We start from the raw sequence: 21938 nt of genomic DNA on the forward strand, positions 1-21938 counted from the left end.
TTGTTTCTTCTTAATTTCTTTAAGATAAAGGTGGGCGTCATTCTGTACCATTGGGGAGCTCCTCAACCAATATCTGCAGTGATCATCAATCAAAATAGTTAAGATAACCGATATAAGGCAGGCTGACATAGAATCATAATTAAGCCACATGGGGTTCATTCTTAGTCTGTGGATAAACTCAGGCTGAGAATCAGCCTCTATGCTCTGAACAGCTTTCCGATGTGCCTGCACCTGGAGCCACTGTTTCGGACTGGGTGCAGGCACACAAAGGGGCCGTTTCATTAATACACGAGTTCGAATCCTGGATAGGAAAAATTCGGATTGGATACAATAATTTCTGAAGATCGCAAATATCACGAAAACGCTTACGAAAAAATTGTATTAGTCATGATAATATCGTATTGGCGATCCGAAAGTCACAAAATTTTCATACCAAACTAAACAGCGGCAGAACCTTTCCGAATTTTTCTCCCAAGAGTACAATAAAGTCGTGCAAGCCCGGAAAAAATGGCGAAAATACACTCGGAGCGTACATGGAAATGCTGTTTGGAGTGTAAGGACTGATTCTCAGTCTGTTTATCGGCCTTGTGTGACTGTAGCCTAACTTGTTATTAGAGCTAATTTTTCTCTCACAAATAATTTATAAACAAGCACATATATAAAAATCTGTAAAGGTATGTGTATATATGCACTGGGTTTCCCTTGGATGGGTTAAACACCTGTGATCAAGCCTACCTAACTTATCTTTAGTCTGTCAACCAGTGGCAGTCTCTTGTAACTGGTTGTCCTTGACATGCATGAATAATAGGTTCCATGGAGGTAGGCTGCCTCCTTACCTCTACTTTGTAAATTCATCTACCTGGAGAATAGCACAGGGACAGGGTAAACAGGCAATATCATAATTCATACATCTGAAACATAAACTTGTAAATATTAAATTAATTTGGATATAAAAATGGCTAAAAACATCACAATTAAAATAACCTGACTTGCAATCTTACACAGTTTTATAAAATCTCTACACGTTATGTCATGTTATAACATGCTGTGTACAGTATGTTATATGACTGACAATAATAATACAAAAATGAAGTACACAAAAGAATTATTCATGCCCCACCTAAAAATAAACTGGTAAAGCCAGGTGTTTATTAATAAATTCAAACAGCCTGCTTCTAGTTTATAAACTATCACAACTACCCTAGTGGTCAAAATGCGTATTTCTGAATATTTGAACTGAGTGCCCACATAAAAGAGAAAAAGTGTTTAATCTCCTAAAATTCATAGGAATGCTGTGTGTATTGGTGTATCCCATGATTACACTATCATCTTTTATCAGTGGTGAGAGAGAACACAAAGTGCTATGCCCAAGACCAAGTATCTTCGGTATGCATGGTACGTTAAAACAAAAATATCTTTGAGACATACAGTATACAGCCACATTTTGAGAGAGCTCTTTCTGGTTACAGGAAAGCCTGTGGTGCACTGTAAGCAATTGGGTGCAGTTCTCCTAAAAGTTTTTCCCCTTCAGACCTGCCTGGTTTTTTTAGATTTGATTATACCTAAACTGCGTCAGGTCTGTCAATTTTAACAGGTTGGCGTATGACCCAAACTGGCACAGCACCTAATCTTAACAGGCTTGTTTGAACAACTTAAACAGCTATCTTTGATTCATTTTCTCAGAAGAGGGATGCAACAGCAAACGTTTACCAAGAGGCCATAGGAAACTCTGGTGACTTCTGGCTGTTAATCCTCATACACAGAAATGGCAAAAAGAGTATATACAAAACAGATATTGTTTTTTTGTAAATGCACCTCCAGCTAATCATTTAAAATTGCCCCTATCATTATTCTGAACCTGATTTTGTGCAATATTAAAGGGAAACTATTCATAGGATTTACTTTGACACTAAGGACACTCATACATACTAGGTTACAGTACCCAATGAGTGGACAGAGGTCTGTCATTTACTCCCACAGTAACTCTTGGTCGATGTGCTTGACTAACAGAATTTTGCAGAAACAGATTTTACCAGAAAATAAGGTGTCTGCTTGCCACTTTGGAAAAGTCTTTTATTTTGATGGAAGGTTGTATATTCTAATCAAAAGTGTTAATTGTTCCATGTAGGCATTTGTCTGGAACAGTTAGTATACATAAGAATAACAGGTAGGGTTTGGCGGCACATCAGGACCAGTAGACTGGGCAGTCTCAATCCAGTAATTGTGTTGCGCTGCTAAGGCAGATGGCAATGCCATCACCAAGCCGCACCAGCTCTGTAACTTCAACTCCATCATGATGAGGCCTATTAGATACCAGAGATTCCAAATGTTACTCAAACTCCAAATTCAAACTTCTTCAAACAGTGCAACAACCCTCCTAAACTGCTGCCACCCTTTGACAACATTATATTAACCATAGATTTATAGAATCGAGCACATAACAAAGCAGGTTATTTCTTTTTAAATGTTGCAACATGGGCATAAACATTTAAACTACCTGGATTCCCTCCCCCAAAGCACATATCCATCCATGTCCTCTATACATTATAGCAGTGATTCCCAACATGTTGCTCACCAACCCCTTGGATGTTGCTCTCAGTGTCCCCAAACCAACTAGTTATTTTTGAATTCCTGACTTGGTGGCAAGTTTTGGTTGAATAAAAACAAGATTTACTACCAAATAAAGCCTTCTGTAAGCTGACAGTGTGCATAGAGGCTGCCTAATAGTCAATTTAACCCTTATTAGGCACCTCCATGAACTTCTATGATGCTATTGTTGCTCTCCAAGCCTTTTTACATTTGACCGTGGCACATGAGTAAGAAAGGTTGGGGACCCCTGCATTATAGTACAGTCATTGCATGGTGGGAAAACATTTTCAGTATAGGAATAGCATTACTATGCCTACCAGTAATACACATGAGTGCATATTATTACTTTGTATCCAAATAATATATATTACACTATAGTTAATATAATATAAACCAACACCTATAGTATATGTAATAAAAAGTTGTTCAGGTGCAGTAATCCATATCTGCCAGTAAGATTTTAAACAAGGGACCAATAAATGCTACATGCTGATTGGCTGTCGTAGATATTTAGACAGTAGCATACTTGGCACCTTTTTTATTTTACATTCTAAATTTCTGTAAGAAATAGATACAAAGCATCAGTATAGAGATACTGTTTGAAACTCCATGAATCAATTAGACCAGTGCATCCATCTTGTTAATCCACCAATCTACACTATGAAGGAGTGTTTGTCTTCTGTTAGATTTTAGTCACATGTAGCACACATCAGCTGCATATGAGTTTGCCTATTTTCAGCAATATGATGTCTGGGCAAGGGCACTTTAACATGTAAACCAGATATTATCCAGAGCACACTGAGCATGTGAGTGTCACTGACACTCCAAACAAAATCCAAGACAGTGACCCCCTGTGCACAACTTTGAAGGCCTGGATCATTACTGTTATAGATGTTCTAATCTAAAACATTAGGCTGGTACAGTGAGTTCAGAATACAAAATATATACTGAATATATACCGTATACCCATATTTGTTTTTAGAGTTTAGTATCCTTTAATTATCTTATATCTGCCACTATAGTTGTCATATTTTCCAAATTATATCCTTGCTCTCTGAGTAATGTTCTTGGGAAAAATAATAATAAGCATAATGTCTATAATCTGTTACTGTTCTGCTTCTAAAGTATTGGTTGCAAGTAGCCAATATTATTGCTTTATACTTTGTGGTTGGCACTAGCTACAATTCACTTTAACTTGCTTTGCCACTTCTCTGTTAGTATAGTATAATGTGCTTTAGATTCTGTAGCCGTGCCATAATTAGCAGTGATTAAAGTACTAGAATTTTGAGTACTTGTATGATGTATGGAGATTGGTATTTTACAGGGCAGTTGTTGCTGCTTCTCTGCCTGTATAATATCCCGAAGGCCCTGAAGCCCAATTGCTCTATTTAAAATATACTGGAGATGCCATTAGTCACTGTTCCTGCTGTATATTGTATGGGTATTGCCAGTAGCCACAGTATGTTGGAGTGGTTCTTAAAGCATTTGGAACATCCTGGTGCCATTACTTTAAGCTTGCTAACAAAGGAACAAAGTCTAAATGACAGTCACTACAGCTGTAAATATTTATCCATGACTCTGACATACAAACACATTTCCTCAGACTTAATGAAATCAGCCTTGCATGGGAGGATGCTGCCCTTATTTCTAAGTTCTAGCTGCCCTTATTTCACAAAATAAAACTTGAGCATTTTATACTTTTATTTTGATTGAACAAAATAAAACATTGTTTTTTTTTTGTTTTAGGATACAATGTGTACTTAAATACAAAAATGTATATTATGATTTGTTATGACAATGATTAAGCACATATAGTTTACACGAGAAGTGCAACATTATTTTTAAATACCCTTTTTTAAAGAGGAAGTTCATGTTTAAATAAACTTTTAGTATGACGTAGACAATTTACAATTGGGTATATTTCTTTTTTGTTTGTTAGCAGTTTAAGGGTAATAGCACACAAGGAGATTTGTTACTATCTTTAAGCTACTATCTATGCGGGAAACTTATCGCTTGAAAATGCTTTTCCATTGGCAATAATGTAAATTGCTGGTGGAAAACAAGCACATAGCTTTGGGTTTCTCAAGTAACACACAAAGGCAACTTAGGGCTACTTTGGTAAGCTGTAGCAACTGTATGTTTCCCCACCTGCAATTTATATTATTGCTGGGGGGGGGAAACTAGGGACAATTGCCCAAAGCAATTCGGGCATTTTCCCCATCATTCTAGCCTAATTGTGGCAAGGGACATATGCACCTGATGCAATTGCATCAAATATGTGCAAAGCATACAATTGATGCAAATTAGCCATATTTGCACTGAAAATTTCCAGAGTCAGGATTGTGCATATTTCTGGCATTCAGCAGAAAGATAACACCTGCATGATTCTTCAAGTAGACTGTGCCTTCAGGCTTCAGGGTTCCTCAGCCTCAGTTGGTTCACTTGAGTATGATTTGCAAATAGGGTTGCCACCTTCCTCAGCTCCTTACTCTGGGCAGGGCTGTGCTGTGACATCTCAGGGGTTGGGGAGGGCGGTTGATGTCACGGGGCAGGTGGCCGATTGCCACTACAATCTCAGTGAATCCTGCCCCGTTTTCCATTTTGGAAAACCAGGAAGGCAGTTTTGACCAGGGCAGCCCTTCTGACAGGGCTGTCCATGTCAAAACTGGGCAGGATGTATGCCAAAATCAACTATGCTGAAGTTTAAGGAGCATTTCAAAAACAATCATTTACATTACTGTGTCATTCATTTGAAAGACTGCCAATTTTTGTGTGACCTCAACTGCAGTTGCATCCATAAATGAGCCCTAAAAAGTTTAGGCAATTAAATTAGGCTTAGGAATATTGATATATCGGACTGGTGACTTTTTGCAGAATTAAAGTAAAATACATTGCTCTTTAAACACATCACACTTTATTAACACACAGCAAAAACTATGTATACACTCTATATACCTATTTCTGCAGAAATAGGTATAAAACAAGTGTGTAATTTATTTTATATTTAGGTGTGTAATATATATATATATATATATATATATATAGATATAGATAGATATAAATATTAATTGAGAACATGAATGCCATTTCTGTACAATGTTCACTTTCTGTTTAATAGACGAAGCAGCTGTCTTCTTGATATCCTAGTAAACTGAGATTTGGTTTACAAGCAAGTTGGATCATGGCAGGAGGACCACAGAGTAAAATGAAGACATCGTCTGCTGGCGATGGAAGGTGTGCTCGAATCATTGCACAGTTAATTAATCCTTCACTGTACTCCCAACCTTATTATCAACATAAAAGAGAGTAGTAAGGGTAATTAGTTATATGGAATTTGTATAGTACAGGTATGGGACCTATTATCCAGAACGCTTGGGACCTGGGCTTTTCCGGAAAAGGGATCTTTCCGTAATTTGGATCTCCATTACTTAAGTCTGCTAAAAATCATTTAAATATTGAATAAACCCAACAGGATTGTTTTGCCTCCAATAAGGATTAATTATATCTTAGTTGGGTTAAAGTACAAGGAACTGTTTTATTATTACAGAGAAAAAGGAAATCATTTTTAAAAATTATAATTATTTGTTATAATGGAGTCTATGGGAGATGGCCATTCCGTAATTCGGAACTTTCTGGATAATGGGTTTCCGGATAAGGGATCCCATACCTGTACTTTGCATATATTTAATAACTTTGCTGTTCTATTGGGTACAATTCTACTTCATGCTCTGTTTTCTGTTGTCGCAACATTTTCCCCAATTAGTTTACTCCTTCAAAACGCCAACATCTCCCCAAATCCTGCAAGCAAGATTCTTTAAACAACCGTGTTTTCACCTTTAGGTTAACTTTTAGTATGCTATAGAACTGTAAAGCATTCTGCCGGTCCGCTGCTGCCTTAGGTTGCGCTGGCTGGCAGATGCACGTTGCTTACCCCCTTCGCTTCCGGGCTGTTGTGCATCCTAGTAGACAGCGTTGCGCAACTGCGCATGCTCAATGATCTTGACATGCGCAGTTGTGCATAATGAAGCCTTAGACACCATCTTGGTAAAGGTTTTTAAAGGTTCCTGTTTCCTCATTTCCTTATTATTTTTGGTGCCAAAAACTGCCTATTTATTTGTTTCCTCATTCTCTCTTTGCCCAAACTGGCTTATGGTTGTATCAGTACCTGCTCAAACTTATTTAATTTTGAATTTCTGGTTTTGACTTCGGCCTGGTTCCTGACTACTTTTCTAGCTGCCCGCCTCGACTTTTGCCTGTTTCCCAACTACGATTTTGCCATGAACCTTGCCGGTACCTCGTATTTTCATATCTGTACTCTGAAAGTTTGCAGGGTCCCAGCTTGGACAGCAGCAGAAAGTTCCAGGGCCCCAAAAGGGTGTCGGTGAAGACTGGGAAGGGCTGGGAGCCCCTGCTGTACTGTAAGAGTCAGATTTTACATCTAGCGTCTCATACAGGTTTCTGTCTAACTAGTACGTTACAAGAACTACTCTTACAACACAGTAGTCATAAAAATATAATAATGGTAACAGGAGAAACTGTATGCTTAAACAAGGAGGAAAGGCTAAGTCACTTGGGGGTGCCAAAATGTTAGGCACCCCCAAGTGAATTAAATCGCCTACCTTTTACCCCAGGCTGGTGCCCCTGTTAGGAGAGAACAGCACCAGCCTGGGGTACCCGCAGCGCTTCCTCCTTCTGGCTTCGCTCGTGCGCGCGGCTTTTCACACTTCTTCGCATGAGATTGTGCGGAGAATTTTCAGCAGAACGAAGCAGGAAGGAGGAAGCGCTACAGGTACCCTGGGCTGGGGCTGTTTTCACCTTTCCTTGTCCTTTAAGTGGGGGTCTGATGGCACATATCAGTATATAATTAAAATCTCCTACAAAAAACAGCATATAATTAGCCACCCCAAATCAAAATCACCCTTCTACTTCTAGTAAAAACCCAATTCTAGTAATATAACTACTAATGCATGGGTCAATCAGGAGGAAATTCAAAAGAAACTTGAACATGTAATGGTAAACAAAGGTCCAGGAACGGATGCTATTTATCCCAGGGTATTAAACAAGCTTAGCTCTGTGACTGCCAAACCTCTTCACTTAATTTTTCAAGATTCATTGAGGTCTGGTATGGTGCCAAGGGACTGGATAACTGCCAATGTGGTGCTGTTATTCAAAAGGGATCCTGTTCTCAGCCTGAAAACTATAGGCCTGTTAGTCTGACATCAGTGGTAGGAAGGGGTAATAAGGGATAGGACACTTAAATACATTGCAAGTCACAATGTAATAAATTGTGCCAGCATGGTTGTGCCAGACTAATTTAATTGCCTTTTATGAGGAGGTGAGCAGGACTTGGACTTTGCTAAAGCATTTGATACAGTACCGCGTACAATGAGAAATATTGGCCTGAAGCATAATATTTGTAATTGGATAGAGAACTGGCTGAAGGATAGAGTACAAACAGTGGTGGTAAATGAAATATTTTTTAACTGAGCTAGTGTTGTTAGTGTAGTACCACAGGGGTCAGTCCTTGGTCCATTGCTTTTTGCTTAGAGGTGGACATTGAAAGTACTAATACTATATTTGCTGGTGATACTAAATTATGCAAGACTATAAGTTCCATGCAGGATGCTGCCGCTTTGCAGAGCATTTGACAAAATTGGAAAACTGGGCAGCAAAATAAGGTTCTATGTTGAAAAGTCCAAAGTTATGCACTTTGGTAGAAATAATTTTTAGTTATACGCTAGTAGTGTATAGTAGTTATCCTTAATTAAGAAGGATCTAGGAGTTTTTGTTGATAACAAGTTGTCTAATTCCAGGCAGTGTCATTCTGTGGCTACTAAAGCAAATAAAGTGCTGTCTTGTATAAAAAAGGGCATTGACTCAAGGGATGAGAACATAATTTTGCCCCTTTATAGGTCCCTGGTTAGGCCTCACCTTGAGTATGCAGTGCAGTTTTGGGCTCCAGTCCTTAAGAAGGATATTAATGAGCTGGAGAGAGTACAGAGACTGCAGCTAAAATGGTAAAGGGGATGGAAGATTTAAGCTATGAGGTTAGACTGTCAAGGTTGGGGTTGTTTTCTCTGGAAAAAAAGTCACTTGTGAGGGGACACGATTACTCTGTACAAGTACATTAGAGGGACGTAACTTTAGTTTGAAGCAGCGTAGGTGGTTTTTCACAGTGAGTGCAATGAGGTTACAGAAGGAATGCTCTTCCGAGTGAACATTTTAATCAGAAAATTTGAGTTAAATGTGCATACCCAACATGATTGTGACATTTGCTGTTTTATAATTTAAACTTAAAATGATTGTTTCACTGTCAGGATAGCTTTATAATTCATGCCATGAGTAAAAAATAAAATAGGTACAGGTATAGGCCCATTATCCAGAATGCTCAGGACCAAGGGTATTCCGGATAAGGGGTCTTTCCGTAATTTGGATCTCAATACTTTAAGTCTACTAAAAAATCAATTAAACATTAATTAAACCCAATAGGATTGTTTTGCATCCAATAAGGATTCAACACTACTCGCTACTAATACTTCTCAATCTCTCTGCTGCTTTTGACACTGTGGATCACCCTCTTCTCCTCCAGACTCTCTGCTCTCTTGGTCTTCGTGACACTGCCTTATCCTGGTTTTGCTCTTATCTCTCAGATCAATCCTTCAGTGTCTCTTACAATGGGGAATCATCTTCTCCCCTGCCTCTTTCTGTCGGGGTTCCTCAAGACTCTGTCCTGGGCCCCTTACTATTTTCTCTCTATACCTCCTCACTTGGCAAATTAATCAATTCTTTTGGCTTTCAGTACCACCTCTATGCTGACGATACTCAGATCTATCTTTCCTCTGCTGATCTCAACCCAGAGCTTCTAACTCGCGTCTCTTCCTGCCTGTCCGCTATCTCCACTTGGATGTCCCAGCGTTACCTTAAATTAAACCTCTCTAAGACTGAATTGGTTCTCTTTCCCCCATCCAACGCCCACATTGTTCCCGAGGTATCTATAACGGTTAACAATTCTACCATCCCCCCATCTTCCCAGGCCCGGTGCCTTGGGGTTATTCTTGATTCTGCCCTGTCCTTCACTCCTCATATCCAATCACTTATCAAATTATGTCACTTTCACCTAAGAAATATCTCCAAAATACGATCATTTATCACCCAAGATGCTGGCAAAATTCTTATTCACTCGCCTGGACTACTGTAACTTCCTGTTAATTGGCCTTCCCCTCCAAAGACTGTCCCCACTCCAGTCCATAATGAATACTGCTGCCCGGCTCAAATACCTCTCCAACCTCTCCTCCTCTGCCGTGCCACTCTGCCAATCCCTGCACTGGCTTTCCCTATCATCCAGGATAAAATTCAAACTAATGACTCCCACAGCAGTTCATAACTCTGCCCCATCTCTGAACTTATCTTTAGGTACCATCCAACCCGCTTGTTACGCTCCTCTACTGACCTGCTCCTCAATTCCTCTCTCATTCCCTCCTCACACGCTCGCATTCAAGACTTTGCAAGGGCTGCCCCCCTTCTCTGGAATTCACTCCCACAAACTGTCAGACTTTCTCCCAATCTCTCTGCCTTCAAGAGATCTCTAAAAACGCATTTATTTAGAGAAGCTTACCCTAATCTAGTTTAACATGACCTCAGTGTGCCGCTAAAAGCAATACCCTGTGCCACACCTCTCACAACTCTGTCATGCCTATTCCCACACCTTGTGTCTCAACCCTTTCTCCTTGTAGATTGTAAGCTCTTTTGGGCAGGGCTCTCTTTACCTCTTGTATCGGTTATTGACTGCTTTATATGTTTCTCTGTATGTCCAATGTATGAAACCCACTTATTGTACAGCGCTGCGGAATATGTTGGCACTTTATAAATAAATGTTAATAATAATAATTATATCTTATATCCACAGGAGTGAATAGAATGTGCTTGAGTTTTTATGTATTATGTTCTAAACCCACATTTTGATAAATCTACCCCTTACTGTCTGTTTTTCCAGAATACCTTTCTACTTTACTAATCACATGCAAAAGAAATCCAAAAAAGTGGATTTGGTGCATCCCTATTTTTCAAGTTACATAACTACTACTAATGTTTGATGCTGCCATGCCCCAATTTATGGCAATGTCCATTTATTTTTTCCTAGTACTTATTTTCTTGGCTGCATCCAGACACTGGGCCCCAGATGGATGGAGCTGGTCTATAGTAGCTAGTTTCAGGTAGAGTTCCTCTAGGCTAGGTTAAGAACTCACTTCTTATGCATACAACTTAAAAATGATATAATCATACCCTCAGGAGCCGTTTCCACAGCAAACCAGACTTTAAAGCGTCCAGAGTGTTTACGCTCTAGCTCCTGGAGTTCTTCACGAAGAATAATATCATTCTTTGACTAAAAAGGGATTCAATTGATATAAGAAAAAAAGCAAGAAATCAAAACACTATTACATGACTAGGTGTTAAACATTGTTACAATGGAATATTAAAAAAAGATTACTTTAAAGGGGACCTGTCACTCGAAGAAATAATTCAAAATCCTATTTTTGTTGTTTTAGTTGAGCAAAATAAATGTTACACTTTAAATAATTTCCCTGTATCTTTTTTTACCATTCTTTTGGAACCTAAAATTAGAGCATTCTGGCAGCCACCATTTCAGACGTAGAAGCAGGGAAAGCTATATATGACTGAGACTGAGATGAGATGAGATTTTTATATAGATTTATAACTGGTATGGATATTTTAATAAAAAAAATAATTCGAATATCATGTTTTATTTGAAAAGGACTCGTAAACAGACTTGGGTGACAGGTCCCCTATAAATATGTAAGTACTACACTAACCTTGTTGGCAAACAGTAGGGAGCATTTAGTCAGATCATCAGGGTCTTTTAGTATTGTCTGTATTAGCTGTAGCATGGGGGTGATACCTGCAATCATATGAAAAATGCAAGGAATTTTAGTACTCATTTTTTTAAACCTCAAAACAGGATTCAAGTGTATTGCAGTCAGTTTCAGAATTCTCAAACCTCAGATGGTTTGTTACATTTGTTTCACAGAGACCTAAAGCCTGAGAACTGGCGATCTAATTGGTTGGCAGCTGCCCATTCTTAAATGCTACATTATATGCACAAAAATAAATGTTGCCCTGGACATTACAAAGAGCAATAAACATCAGTAGAGCAGAAAAGAGGGTGGGAACTGCCAAGTTCCTGTTGTATAGTGACACTTTTTAACTGAAGAATTGTGGTCATGTTGCTTTTATTACACTATGAGAATTGCTTTTAGATGCTGTTATATTAACAATGTCATCTCTTAGTACAGGGTATTAAATGTGGATGTATATGAATGATATGCCTTATTGTGTTCCTATGCCTTGGTAATGGAGAAAATGAGTAAGTGAATGGTCAGTACTGACAATTTTTAATTGGTACTCATGATATGGACCACAAATTACTGTTTGTCCCTTAGGGTTGGCATAAAATTATTTCTATATTGTATCTATTTGGGGACACATTGTATTATTTATTAACTGATCACTGTGTGTAAGCACTGGAGGGCAACTTCTCCCCATCCTGGTTTTTATATCTTACTCATATTGTTCCAATTCTGATTTGCTAGAAACTGGGGTCATTACAAGGTTTTTATTCATACCTGTTCCTCCTGCAATCATTCCAACCTGTCGGGCAAATTTCTTCTCAACAGGAGACTTCTTGTTTATTTGAATTCCAAACTCACCTAATAAGCACAATGCAGTCTGTTGAAGAACTTTACTATAATACTGGTATGTACATAGTTGACACTAAAAGTGTTTGTCAGCTCTTAACTAAATCAGCAACCTGTTGTTCTAAGTATGGGTCTAAAATGGTACTCTAACCAACTGAAATCTGATTGGGACCTGCTCAGATATTTAAATAAAAAATCCTGTTATCAACTGCAAAAGCCATATCATATATATATATAGATATACAGTATACACGTAAAAAAAAAAATGCTGATGCACACCAAAAAAAAGATACTTATTTTTTTTAGATCGACATTTTGGTCCTCACCCGGAACCTTGATAAGTATATAAGTATATTTTTTTGATTAAATTTTCCTGGTGTGCATCAGCATTTTTTACATATATATATATATATATATATATATATATATATATATATATATATATATATATAATGCTTTTTTCCCTTTAACCTGTCCTTTAACTATATATCCAGCACACACACAATGATGGATCTTTCAAGGCCTTAACAGTCATGGAATTCCCTTGAAAGCTACACACACATGGTAACCACAATTTTGCCATGTACAGGGAAGGATATTTCAATCTGTCTAGCTGATCAGCAGCCATTTATTATATGGGCAGACCTTTTTGCCCCACACATGGTCCACTAAAGTAGCAGTTTGGTCTGAAATGGGGACTTGGCAGCTAAATTCAGACTATTCTTGGTTAGTTTAAGGTTCTTTATAAACCTGCTACAAGTTGTTTAATTTGCACCAAAATTAACCATATTTTTGCAGGTGCAGTCTGGTCAGTATTGTGGCCCCTTGGGTGACCACTTTGAGTGGATGCCATGTGATCTGATTTGATTGCAGTCAATTTGTCAGGACTGAAAACTAACTGGAGGTTACTTATCCAGAACTGGCAAAAAAATTTACTGATCACCTGCTTCAAAGAAAATAGCTAATAAGTTCATGTGGGTTACTAAACCAGATGCAAACTTTATAACTTTTATCTTTTGAAATGCATTGTGTTGGCAAGTGTACCTTAAAGGACATGTAAAGCCTACTTTTGCCTACAATGTATATCAGTTGGGCCCGTCTCCCCCACCCAAATGGCATCATTTTTACTGCATATATCCCCCTCCGCTTGCTAGCACCATCACATTTTCCTAAAGCAAATAGCAGCTTTCACCTTGTGGCCATTTTTCCCCTGATACATAATCAGTTTCATTTAAATCTGCAAACAGCATACACACACAGACCCTTATTCAGCATACATTTCATCAAGAATACAGGCTCACACAGGCAGAACTGTCTTTGATAAAAGTTCCGCTGTGTTTGAGCTGAGCTCAGGAGGTAAGGAGAAAAAAATTGAAGCAGACAGCTAGAGCTGAGTTTCTATGGAAACCAGCAATGCCATCTCTTTACTGGCTGCTAGACTGGGGGGTGTGTTTAGTAATCTGAGCTTAGAACAACTGAGCATGCCCACAAGCCAACAGCCAAAGCAAATTCCTGAGGGAGGGGGCCGAGTGGGTTACAGGAGGAGAAGGAAATCTAAGTGATAAAGGAGATGCTGCAGCCTTACTATTAACCTCTGGACAACCAGAGTGGCAGGTATTGAAAGATTTCAAAGAGGCTGTTCACTGATTACATTTTTGTGTGTAGGGTTTACATGTCCTTTAAATGCATAAGATGTTAATAGCATATTATTAAATATGACCTAAATTCTTTAAATTAATTACTATTATTGATTATCATTATGATCAATTATGATCATTATGATTCTTTATTTTGTAAAGAATACAACTTTGTTACCTTTTCCATTATATGCAAGAAGCCCTCTTGGACCTTGGAATTCAATTACATCTCCTATGGAAAGATTATCCAGGTATTGAGACATCTTTCCTCCTTCTGGGAATGTGGGATGTTGCCCTCTGAAATATATCTTTAAAATATTATCAAAATCAGCCTAAATTTCAAAGTTTTCTCTTACCTCTGCTTCTTCAGCCACTACCCTCTAGGAGGACCTTAAGCCAGAGACCAAGAACTTGATAGACTGACAACCTTACAAACTAATACTCCCACTGTAAACAATTTTCCCCAAATTAACCAATTACAGTAGTCTTATTATAGAAGCCTTGATATACCAGGTAGAATCTTGTAAACTGAATGATCACAAACCTCTCAAAATTTACAGAATTTGCACTTCCGAGAGGCCCCTTACAGGGAAACTGAATAAAATAGCCAATGGATTTGTACATTTTTATCAGAAACTATACAGACCCTCATTTTATCCAACAAAACACCTGAATATTGACAACACACCAGTCCCTGTTAGTAAACAAAGAGATTTCTGTAGAGGAGGTATGATTAGCTATTAAACCGTTGGACACCAATAATGTTCCTGTATTACCTGGATTTTTAGATTATTATTATATGACAAGCTACCATTTAACTTCAGTGCTTAATAGAATTAAAGTCAATAGGTGTTTTTTCACATTTCTACCACAACTTTTTTTTACACACACACAACCTGGCAAATTTTTTTAGCAGCTACAGTTTCGCAAAAGAATTCGCTGATGGCAGAATACAAAATTTCACTGCAAATCCATGCCTGGCGAAAAAAAAATTCACTCTTCACCATGCAGCAGTGTTGGTATTGTGCCCTCCCTGTCTACGGCCCAAAGCAAGTAGTGCATGCCTACAATATTCCTTAAGGACCTTGGACTCCTCGTGTGGGAGATTTGTGTGTAGTCCTTTGGTCACCACATGCTTCAGTGACCACTTTATTACCTACATTACATAACATTTCTGCACTGGGTCACTTGGGTACATTGCATAGATAGGCCTGACACATTTTTTGAACACTTTAAATCTCCTAAAATTTGAAAGGTTGCATTTTGTTTCTACCATAGCTTTTTTCTACAACAACTAAATCTGAAAAGTTATCATATATTTTATCATGGCAGATGGAAGATATGTACGGTCGAATGGAAATAAAACAGTGGGAGTCTATAACATTAGGATTTCCTCAAGAAATGTGTCACTATAGAAAGTAACTACAGCATTATCCTTATGTGGTATTTGGTCCCTGTTACATTGCCTTAATTGTATTTTTTTAAAATATTCACAGAAGGCAACAAGGGGTGGGATGTGGAAGGGGGTTGCATTGTCCACAGTGTTTCAACATTTAAGACTGGTCCAAGTCCATAACAACAAAGTTATTACCTGTCACATATGTTTATCGCTTTAAAACATTCATTGTTCATTCTGCCTGTTGTGTAAAGCCAGTGTAAAGTGTTTTTCTAGGAGTTGGGTAAAGGGTCTGCTTTCATATATGAGAGCCATGGTGCCCATACCTTCCAGGAAATGTTACTTGTGTCGTGGATAATATGGGTAATCTGTTCTATTTTCCTTATTTGCTATACTAACTGGACCCATTCCATGTGTGATGTGGGTTGACTCTTTTTCCAGTACTGGGGGATTAAAGTTTTGGCAGCGTGCAGTAACTGCAAGGTAATTCCGGAATTGCATTTAGCAAAATTCTCTGTATCTTTGATTGCAATTTTAGTGATGCTAGAAATATCATGCAATATCTTAATACCTTACATGTGTATCATATGTGAACATGTGTGCCCATTTCAAGACCACATCTCCAGAACACATCTGAGCATTCTGGAAACATTTTTTTAAGTTTTGCTGGTGTGTGGCACCATCTTGTGGCTAGTTTATAATTCATTTCTCTTACTCTGACTGCTCTGGAGGTTTTATGAATTGAGGCTAGAATTCTGTCCCATGTCTGGTCTGGGATTGTCATGTTCAACTCTTTTTCCCATTCCCTTTAGCAGCTTGTTTAGGGATTGATGTGTTGTTTATCAGTAGTTTATAGTTTTGTGGGGTTCATTTTTCAGTGTTTTCTATTTGGCCGAGGAGCTTCTCCCCCAATGTTAGCTTTCTATTCCACCCTTTTTCTTTTAGGATTTAGATAAAATGGTGAACTTGGTAGTAATTCCAAGTGTCTATGGATTGTATGCCCCATTGCTTTTCAATGTCAGATAGAGGTATAACTTTGTTGTGTTTCACAAAATCACACATTCTGGTTGGCCTATTTTCTTTTTCCCGCCATCTCCTGAATGTGGTTGGATCAAGATTAGGCTGGAATGATTGGTTGAAAGATAACGGTTGCAGTATATATGGAGTCTGCTGTAAGTCTCTAGTATAGAACCATAATTTGTATGTTGGTCCTGTTAAAGGGTGCTCTTGAAATGGACTGGGGAGAATGCTTGGGTTAGCCCATAAATAGTTAATTAAAGGTATATCAGCATGCATTTGTTCTAGTTCTACCCAGCTCTTTTTCTGCAGCTATTAATGTCCACATTTTCATGTGGGAGAGGTGTATGGCTATGTAATAGGATCGGGCATCTGGGAGGGCTAGACCTCCCCTTTCTTTCAGGAGTATTAACTGCCAGTGGGGGTTCACCCGCACATATTTAAGTATAGTCAATGTCAAACTTTTGAAAAATGATACTGGAATTGTAATGTCCTTAATTGTATTGTGTTCTTTTTTGTGACATCTTTTATGGCTCTAAATGTTCAGTTTTTAAAAATCATTGACAACAAAATATAAAACAGTTATTTCACCTGTTAATTTAAAAATCTTCAGTTATTATACAGTATATATTTTTTAAACAAATATTTATATTTACTCACAAGTCTATACTGTAATGAGGAACTTTATGTTGCCTTATAATTACACAAGTTTGGTCATTTCCCAGTCATATTTTTTCATATACATTATTTTTATACTGCATTTGTCCACATTTTCATTATTCTCAATGATGTGCCAAAGCAAAGTGATTTTCTGTTATGTAGCCTTATCTTCTGTTTTATAATATTGTGGGTGAATGACTTATTACTTTACATTAGCATGATGCAGGTGTAACATTACCTTTATCACAAGATCCACATATCCTCTTTCATCATCAGTGGACACTGGAGTGTATGGTCTCACTACAAGACTCCCATTAATTTTAGCTAAAATATACACATGTTTGCCTGAAAAGAAGCACAGTGGTGGAATGAAAGCAAACATGTAGTAGCTGAACACATTTTATTATTTATTATGTTTATTTATGATACACAAATGTTTAGGTTTAAGAATGGGGTATTGTAATAATCAGTACAAATTTTATTACTACACATCTGAACTGGTTGCCGTGGGTGACTAGATCCGAGCAGACTGAGTGTGATTTATTACATATGGGTATTTAGTTGAATTTGCCATTATAGATAATACGTATATATCTAGGCATACTGTGCCCTGCTATTTATTTATTTTTATGCAGTTCCCTTTCTTTGTGGTTGTTTGAAACACATGAAATAAAATCACATGTTAATACAATAGGTCTGTAGACTATCTGTGATTGTATTCAAGGGCATGTAAATATATATTTAATGTGAGAAAACAGAAGGCTAACATTTTGCTTAATAAAAAAGTTAATAGCTCATAATAATCTCACCCGCTGGAAGTCCCAAGGTATGAAAAACTGTTGGAAGTGCAAACCGCATTCTTCGAGTATTGTGGTTTATAACCTGTAAAAAAGTTTAAAAATTTGTTAAGGCCAATTGGTAAAAGAAATATTCATTTCAGAACATTTTACCAGGTTTCTTTTCACCTTCTCATTACTAAAACATTTTCTTTAATAAAACATGCTTTATTATTCAAAACAATATGTAAAGTTTTTTTTTCTAAATAGACATAATTGTAGCAGACTAGTGATAAAGAATACATTCTGTGTGTTCAGATTCACGCACAGGCCCCCCTAACTTGGATGGATTTTGTTCTCAAGCTAGCCTTAGTTAGGCCAACTATAGCCTTGAAGACAGAACCACCTATTTGGCAAATACCTTGTTTTCTGCACTGTGAACAGATATTTCTATGTGCATACACTGTCTAACTGGTAACGCCTATACTCATATGTTTCTCATTACATATGTTACTGTCACAAAGTCTATATAAACTCTGTGCTGTCTTTGTTCTGTAGTTCTAACTACCTTTTGCTCAGAACCCACGTACATGTCTAATAAACCTTACCTATTTACCTCAAATGACTTTCAGTATCTGAAATTTCCATAACACTAGTGTGAACTATCATATCCTGGAAAATATTTGTATCATAGTAATCTTCCCTAATACTGGATGCACTCAAAAGGGAGGTACAACTTGGAACATAGTGAAGATGTAAAGTATCACATTTTGCCAGAAAACTGTTGAAACTAATCTCTATAGTATTCACATATGGATTTTTTCTTTGCATTGAAACAATACACACACACACACACAAAACTTATCTTATGCCACCAGGTGGACTGGCAAGGCGAGGGCCCCTGGGGGGGTGTGGCAACCCCAGTCCAACTTTGTATTGGACAACATTAGTAGCACCTTGTGGACATTGTAAAATTTTTTTTTATGTAAAGCTGGTTGTAATAATTTGTAAGTAAACTTACTTGTGATGAGTTGCAGTTGCCTGCAATATAAGAAGCACACATTTAACCAGTATAGGTTGAGAAAAGTTTTCCTTATTCTGCTGTAACGTGTTTCTGTGTGTGTGCACCACTGAATATAGAGAAAAGAAAAAAAAGCTGGAAAACTATCTGAGAAGGTGAGACCGAAAATTGTTTAAGCATGGCCAGTCTTGAGGCTTTAAGTTTAACTCCAGAGACAATACACCATACACAATGTTATCAAGAAGTTTGAGTGCCATGGTACTATAGCCGTAGTTGATGTGGATTCAAGAGAAAAAATGATCTAAGCTTACAGATTGTTCAGACACAAGGTGCAACACTTTCAACTCATAGCATCTGTAAAACAAAAAAGGGGGCTTTATGGCAGGAGACAAAGGAAGGCCCAAGATATCATAGGGATATAAAATGTCCCAACTGGAGCTCACTAACACACCTAAACAGGCCAAAATCCTTCTGGAAGAATGTCTAGTGGACAGATGAGACAAAAATACAAAAATGAGAGTTTTGATGAAGTAGAACATCTTTGTTTACAAGGGAAAAAATGTAACCCTTCAAAAAAAAAAAAAAAAAAACCATTCCTATAGTCAAACATGCAGAATGTTTGTTGATCTTTGAGGTTGCTTTTTCTACCTTTGGAACAGGGTAATTTGCGTCTGTGCATTGCATCAGGAAATCAGGAGATTGTCAAAGCAAATCATAATAGGAGATCTTTCTCAAGACATGTTCCTTGAGAAAGGTCTCCTAAGTGGACCGTAACACTGACCAATACATATTCAAATTTTTCTCTTGCTCCTGAGGAAGCGTGCCGTGTAGCAAGTGAAATGCGGTGAGCTATTGTTACTGCCTCCATTACTCCTGAACAGTGTGAGTAGCCTGCATTGTGCAGGGTTTTTTGTCTTAATAAACTGTATTACACTATTCATGTTCTCTTCTATTTAACCCATTGATAATCGGGCAATGACTGCAATCAATATTTGAGGTGTCTATGGGCTTTATCCTACATACATCTGGTGTGCATTTGAATTGAAAGATTGTGTGTACACTGATATATAATATTTTGCCACTTGGTATTTTAACATACTTCACAAGATTGCGTTCTATTTGTTTTATTTTACATGCACTTCCACCATTACCATAGTGCACGCTTTTGAGGCCCATCCTATGGGGGGGCTTGTTATAAGAGTGAGCAGCAGATCACATTCAACCACCAGGAAGCGCTGAGTAACTTTGAAAAACCGTTTGTTTTTTTCTTTTTTATATTAAAATTTTTAACTGCTTTATGAAGTCACAGATATTAAATTAGATTCAACTTTATGGGAGAACTACTCACTGATTTGTAAATAAGGCGTAATTTGTATTTCTTGTTTGGGTCTAGTAGGGTAACATATTTCCTCTTGTGTAGTATAAGACATCCAATAGCCAATCCAAATCCAGTCAGCATTACCATGCCCATTGCTACAAATAACCCTTTGACCTGAAAGAAAAGGCATTCAGAAATACTTTAGATGAAAACTCAAGACAATATAATGTATCAGAATGTAATACAATAATATTTTGCAGCAGTTCTCTCCTGTTTGCATTTGATAGTCAACAATTATCTTAAGCTACACTGTCCATAAGAAGCAAAAATGTGAGCTATAAATAACCCATTCAGTACTCCACCAACAACTAACTTTAAATAAATATGCGCTCTAAATAGGGCAAGTTTACCCAACAAACTCATAGGGCCTGATTCACTAAAGTGCGATAAAAATTATCGCACGCTTTTTTGCGGTAAAAAAGATGCAATAATTAGCGCGCGATTCACCATAGTAAGTCGCCATTTTCGCATGCGGTATTTCTCACGCTAGTTTTACCGCATGCTTTAATTTCCGCGCTGAAAAGAATAGGATCGCATGATTCACTATAACTTTTAAATATCGCATTCGGCTATGCGAAAATTAACACCTACTACAGGCAGGCGAAAAATTATAGAAAAGTACAGTAAATGAGTTTTTTGCAATAAAATATGGACTTACAGTGTTATTTATTCAAGTATGTGTCTTTTTACTCAATTTTACTAAAGTCTTGGCATGTATGGAATTTCGCTACTAATATACAGTGTATAATGTACTGTACTGTAGCGGTGAATATTTTGTCGCGCAAAATACATTACTATGTATATTTTGGCAATTTTTTTTATCGTGATTTTGTAATCTCGCGACTTGCGGACATTTTGTGGCGATTTTGTAATCTCGTGACATGTGCGACTTGGGGCCATTTTGTGTCATTGAGCCTGCAGCCACCAAACTGAGAGGACATGCCTGGGGTTTCTGACTTGCTACCAGGGGAGAGGCGCTACATTATCAGCGTGCTCCTGCGTGCAGGATATGACCACCCACCGCTGGGGGACTTAGGAGTCCACGAGAGGAAGAGGGCAATCCTGGCCGAGCTAAGAGAGGGTTTGCTCGCCGGGTTTGCCCTTGATGTGGACCCCCGCCAGCTCCGGTGTCTGTGGTCCGACCTGAAGCGCAGGAGCCCAGAACTGGTTGCTAAAATTGCAGAAGGTAATTATTGTACTTTATTATGCTTTTACAGTATACATTCAGTAAAAGATTTAGCAAGTAATTTGAACTAAAGGTACAAATGTAAGAAATGTCAGGGATGATGAAAGTAACATAGTAACATAGTAAGTTGGGTTGAAAAAAGACATACGTCCATCACGTTCAACCATAAGGCCAGTGAGGAACTGAAACGTTGGTCACAATAAACCTCTGAATATTATTTCACATCTTTGTGACTCCTTGTGAAAATCCTGTGTGTGTGCTGTCACCCCATGCCTGTCTAGATTTTGTTTTGCCACAGGCACCCAGGTATTATTGTTCCTTATGGTGTGCAGCTTCCCAGCACTTCGTATTGTATATATATATATATATATATATATATATATATATATATATATATACACATCTATTTTCAAATACATATGCATAAATAAGTTTAAAGCAGGGGGGAAGCAGCAGGGAGCGGCCCATAGTGTGAGTCATTTGGGGAAGGGCCACGAATGTTTTAGGGGGCCCTGGCTAACAATGTCTGTGTGTCCTTTGTATTGATGTGAGGGTTCACAGGGGG

The 21938-nt window shown here is 37.9% G+C and overlaps 1 protein-coding gene across 1 annotated transcript; it reads right to left on the minus strand.

Moving 5' to 3' along the window:
* Positions 1 to 10771: 10771 nt before the first annotated feature.
* On the minus strand, positions 10772 to 20288 carry cyb5r1 (cytochrome b5 reductase 1). The gene is made up of 7 exons (XM_031896354.1): positions 20158 to 20288; positions 17822 to 17894; positions 17251 to 17357; positions 14118 to 14247; positions 12231 to 12314; positions 11421 to 11506; positions 10772 to 10972 (listed from the first exon to the last, which is right to left on the minus strand). The coding sequence occupies exons 1-7, from the start codon at positions 20278 to 20280 to the stop codon at positions 10832 to 10834; spliced, it is 744 nt and encodes a 247-aa protein (XP_031752214.1). The 5' UTR covers positions 20281 to 20288; the 3' UTR covers positions 10772 to 10831.
* Between the last annotated feature and the right edge of the window lie 1650 nt (positions 20289 to 21938).

Source organism: Xenopus tropicalis, chromosome 2 (genome assembly GCF_000004195.4).
Source record: "Xenopus tropicalis strain Nigerian chromosome 2, UCB_Xtro_10.0, whole genome shotgun sequence".
NCBI classification, from domain to species: domain Eukaryota; kingdom Metazoa; phylum Chordata; class Amphibia; order Anura; family Pipidae; genus Xenopus; species Xenopus tropicalis.

Bases quoted from the DNA above. Each gene is read 5' to 3' on its own strand.
- cyb5r1 (XM_031896354.1), bottom strand. From the start codon at position 20,280: ATGGGCATGGTAATGCTGACTGGATTTGGATTGGCTATTGGATGTCTT. The intron at 17,358-17,821 runs GTGAGATTATTA...GCTTCTTTTCAG, and splicing joins TACCTTGGGACTTCCAGCGG to GCAAACATGTGTATATTTTA. The intron at 14,248-17,250 runs GTAATGTTACAC...AATATTTTAAAG, and splicing joins ATGTGGATCTTGTGATAAAG to ATATATTTCAGAGGGCAACA.